At 40.5% G+C, this 5158-nt stretch overlaps 1 protein-coding gene across 1 annotated transcript in view; it reads left to right on the top strand.

Moving 5' to 3' along the window:
- LOC123323381 (mitochondrial genome maintenance exonuclease 1-like) overlaps nucleotides 1–4779 on the top strand; it is a 24556-nt gene extending 19777 nt beyond the window's left edge. The window contains exon 4 of the mRNA XM_044911608.1: nucleotides 4771–4779. Within this exon, the coding sequence (XP_044767543.1) occupies nucleotides 4771–4779 (9 nt within the window). The remainder of the gene's footprint in view (nucleotides 1–4770) is intronic.
- The last annotated feature ends 379 nt before the right edge of the window (nucleotides 4780–5158 follow it).

The following is a 5158-nucleotide window of genomic DNA, read 5'->3' as shown; positions in this document are numbered from 1 at the left end:
TTTCTCTCATTTCTCTTTCTACAGTTGCATTGTTAGTGTATAAGAAAGCGACTGATTTCTGTGCATTGATTTTGTATCCTGCCACATTACTGAATGGCTGTATGAGTTCTAGTAATTTGGGGGTGGAGTCTTTTGGGTTTTCCACATAAAGTATCATGTCGTCTGCGAAAAGAGAGAGTTTGACTTCTTCTTTGCCCATTTGAATACCTTTTATTTCTTTTTGTTGTCTGATTGCTGTTGCTAGGACTTCTAGTACTATGTTGAATAATAGTGGCGAGAGTGGGCATCCTTGTCGTGTTCCTGATCTTATGGGAAAGGCTCTCAGCTTTTCCCCACTGAGGATGATATTCCCTGTGGGTTTTTCATAGATGGATTTTATGAACTTGAGGAATGTTCCTTCTGTCCTTATACTCTGGAGAGTTTTAATCAGGAAAGGATGTTGTATTTTGTCAAATGCTTTTTCTGCATCAATTGAGAGGACCATGTGGTTCTTCTCTCTCCTCTTATTAATGTGTTCTATCACATTGATTGATTTGCGAATGTTGAACCACCCTTGCATCCCAGGGATAAATCCCACTTGGTCATGGTGGATGATCCTTTTAATGTATTGTTGGATCCTATTAGCTAGGATTTTGTTGAGGATTTTGGAATCCATATTCATCAGGGATATCGGTCTGAAATTCTCCTTTTTGATGGGGTCTTTGCCTGGTTTGGGGATTAAGGTAATGCTGGCCTCATAGAATGAGTTTGGAAGTTTTCCTTCTGTTTCTATTTTTTGAAACAGCTTCAATAGAATAGGTATTATTTCTTCTTTGAATGTTTGGTAGAATTCCCCAGGGAATCCATCAGGCCCTGGACTCTTGTTTTTGGGGAGGTTTTTGATCACTGCTTCAATCTCGTTATGGGTTATTGGCCTATTCAGGTTGTCAATTTCTTCCTCTTTCAGTCTTGGCAGCTTCCAGGAAAGCATTCATTTCATCCAGATTGCTCAGAGTTTATGCTAAGTGAAATAAATCAAGCAGAGAAAGTCAATTATCACATGGTTTCACTTATTTGTGGAACATAAGGAATAGCATGGAGGACATTAGGAGAAGGAAGTGAAAAATGAAGGCGGGGACATTGGAGGGAGAGATGAACCATGAGATACTATGGACTCTGAGTAACAAACTGAGAGTTTTAGAGGGGAGGGAGGTGGAGGGATGGGTTAGCCCGGTGATGGGTATTAAGGAGGGCATGTACTGTATGGAGCACTGGGTGTTATACAAAAACAATGGATCGTGGATCACCACATCAAAAACTAATGATGTATTGTATGGTGACTAACATAACATAATAAAATAAAATTAAAAAATAAAATAAAATAAAATCTAATTTGTCTTATATGAGAATTGCTACCCCATCTTACTTTTGAGGTCTGTTGGCATGATAAATGGTTCTCCATCCCCTCACTTTCATTCTGGAGGTGTCTTTAAGTTCAAAATGAGTTTCTTGTAGATAGCATATGGATGGGTCCTGCTTTTTTATCCAGTCTGAAACCCTGTGTCTTTTGATGGGAGTATTCAGCCTGTTCACATTTAGAGTAACTATTGACAGAAATGAATTTAGTGCCACTGTATTGCCTGTAAAGTCCCTATTTCTATAGATTGTCTCTGTTGATTTCTGGGGTCTTCTTTTGTAGAATCCCCCTTAATATTTCTTGCAAGGCTGGCTTGGTGGTCACATATTCTTTCAGTTTCTGCCAGTCCTGGAAGCTCTTTGTCTCTCTGTCCATTCTGAAGGACAGCTTTGCTGAATTAAGTATTCTTGGCTGCATGTTCTTCTCAGTTAGTACCCTGAATATGTCTTGTCAGCCCTTTCTGGCTTGACAAGTCTCTGTGGATAGGTCTGATATTTTCTGATGTTTCTCCCTCTGTACATACAAAATCTCTTCCCCCTACCTGCTCTCAGGATAGCTTCCTTGGCTTTAAGATTTGCAAGCTTCACTATTATATGTTGGTGTTGATCTATTTTTATTGATTTGGGGAGGGGTCCTCTCTGCCTCTTGGACATGAATGCTTATTTCCTTCCCCAGATTAGGAAAGTTCTCAGCTATGATTTGCTCAAATACACCTTCTAGTCTTCTCTCTCTCCACCCCCTCGGGGATCCCAATAATTCTGACATTGGAACATTTCATGGTGTCATTTATTTCTCTAAGTCTATTTTCATGGGCTACTAGCTGCCTATCCCTATCTTCCTAAGCTTCCTTCCTTTCTATCAGCTTATCTTCTACGTCACTGATTCATTCTTCTGCCTCATTTACCCTGGTTGTTAGAGTATGCAGTTTAGACTAGATCTCATTCATAGCAGTTTTAAGTTCGGCCTGGTTAGATCTCATTTCTGCCCTTAGAGATTCTATATTGTCACTAATGCTTTTTTCAAGCCTAGCTATTGACTTCATGATTGCTATCCTGAAGTCTATCTCTGACATCTTGCTTATATCCAGATCCATTAGTTCTGTGGCAGAGGACATTGTCTCTGGTTCTTTGTTGGGAGTCCCTCCTCTTAGTCATTCTGTGGAGGGATGGTTGAGTGAATGAACAGAGTCCAAAATATCAACCACAACCCAAGCAAAATGCACGTTAGAAAAAATCCAAAGTGGCCAAAAGCTACCACAGATATGCAGCCAAAGCCAAGGTGATCCAAAACAATAAAAAAAAAAGAAAGAAAGAAAGAAAGAAAGGGGGAGGGGAGAGAGATTATAATCTCTCAGGGTGGACACAGCAAGGTGATCTGCCTGTTCCTGATTGAGTTTTGGTCTGTGTGTTAGAAGACACGCTACCCCAAATTGCAAAGCAATCAGTACCTATATATATATCAAGATAAAATTGAGTAGATTGAAAAACAGGCTAGTATGGGGCATAAATCTATAAAACATAGATGTGAAGAAAATAAAAGTTAAGAGGAGACTTAAAAGCATAGGTTGGGAAATAAGAATCTACTTGAAATGGAAACAGGGTAAAAAAATAGAAGAATAAGAAAAGAAACTAGAAAAGAAATGTACAATTTTATCCTCATGTATAAACGAGTCGTGAGGGAACACCTGGAGTTCCCTATATTATTTTCCCCTGGCGCTGGAGTTTTACAGTCCTGTGGGAAATAAGCTTATCATTCACCTGTTCTTCCAGTCTTCTGGGGGAGGGGCTTACTGCTCGGCTTCTCAGGCATCTTCGCCGGGGTGGAGTTGCCCCACCCCTTGTCAGCTGGTTGGCTGGGCGGCTTTTGTTCCCTGGCGTCTTTCCACTTCTCTTTAGAGGGTCAGAGCAAATATGGCCTTTAGGGAATTTCCAGCCCAGAGCTGCAACGTTGAGGATCCCCCCCCCCAAAAAAAAATTCTCCAGGTCAATCCATCTCCACCTCTGCTTGTACCAAACTCCACAGACTTGTGCAATTAGTGCCCATCACACCTCTCCCAGGGGGAATTATGGGGAGCCGTGAACGTCTCTGCACTTTGTTACTCCACAACTGCCAGCTGCCATGGGCTCATGCATGTACCCTCTTCCACAGCTCCAGGTCATGCTGGGTGCTGCCCCAGTGTGCTTTCATAGGCCACACCGCCCTGAGAGCTGTTGCCCTGTCATGGGCACAAGCCGTTTTATATCTCCCCTAGGATGTTAAACAGCCCACACTGTCTAGTCCTTTTCAGGGTGGTCAGGCAGAGGGCTGTCTCCCTACTGGCCAGGCTCGTGGTTTAAGGTGACTGGAGCTGAGAGTCCCTTTTGGGCTCGCTGACCATAACCAGGCTCCCCGCTCCACTGCTTGAGCACTCTATCTTTTCGGGCTCCCCCGTTCTTTCTCATCTCCTGGAATCCTGAGACCACACTGATCCACCTAGAATTCTGCCCTATTCATCCCTTGTGCCCTTTTCAGAAGGGGGTGCCTCTCACTAGAGCAGATTTCTAAGGGTCCCGATTTTTTGCTCTAGTGTTATATCACTTTCTGGTGGCGGGCTTATGGAGGCTCCCTCCCCACTCCGTTCATCTTCTGATATTTCTCCCGAAGATTCAAGGTTCCACACCTCCTACCTTGCAAAAAGTAGTCATTTTTCTGCTTGTGGAGATCCAGATAAATCTTACATCTCAGATTGAATCTGTGTGTGTTCGGAATGGTTTGATATCCAGCTAAATTTGAGGGACCAGATGAAATGAGGTCCCCTACTCTGTCACCATCTTGCACCCCCCCACACACACTAATGGCAAGTTATTTAATGGTTAACAGTGTTTCTGCTTGGAGTGATAAAAAAGTTTTGGAAATAGATGGTGGTGATGGCTGTATAACATTGTGAATGTACTTACCACAAATGAATTGTGCATTTAAAATGGTTAAAATTAAAAAAAAATGGTTAGAATCATCAATTTAACATTATGTGTATTTGGCTACAAAAAAATTGGGAAGCTAATGTGACAAATAGAATTAATGTTTCTACATTTTACTCAAGGTGGTAACAGAAATAACAGTAGGCAGTTATAGATTATGTACGTATATGGTAATTATTGGTATATGGTTACCAAGGTAACCACAAAGAGAACTATTCAAAATTATATATTCAAAAACACTAAAATAATTCAAGATGGAGCCCTAAAAATATTGAAATAACCCACAGGAAGGCAAAAAAACCCCAAAAAACAAAAAAACCCAAAACCAAAAAACAGTGGAATGAGTAATAGAAGAAATTAACAGAAACAAATAGTGAACTTAAACCCCTAACACATCAATAATTAATTTAATTGTAGATGGTCTAAACACACCAATTTAAAGACAGATTCAAAGACAGGATAAAAACTCATCTCAACTGTATGCTGTCTACATGAATTTCACTTCCACATAAGAATATAGGTAGGTTAAAGGTAAAAAAATTGAAAAGGATATGTCATGAAAAAATCATTAGAAGAAGCCCTGTAAGAATGGCTAGTATCAAAAAGTCAAGAAATAATAAGTGTTGGTGAGGATGTGGAGAAAAGGGAACCCTAGACACTGTTGGTGTGAATGTAAATTGGTGTAGCCACTGTGGAATAAAGTATGGAAGTCCCTCAAAAGATTAAAAATAGAAATACCATATGATCCAGTAATTCCAGTAGTGGGTGTTTACCCAAGAAAAATGTAAACACTAATTTGAAAGAA

Source organism: Neomonachus schauinslandi, chromosome X (genome assembly GCF_002201575.2).
Source record: "Neomonachus schauinslandi chromosome X, ASM220157v2, whole genome shotgun sequence".
Lineage (NCBI taxonomy): Eukaryota > Metazoa > Chordata > Mammalia > Carnivora > Phocidae > Neomonachus > Neomonachus schauinslandi.
Note: the sequence above shows the minus strand (reverse complement) of the source record. Positions and strands in the feature narration are given on the sequence as shown.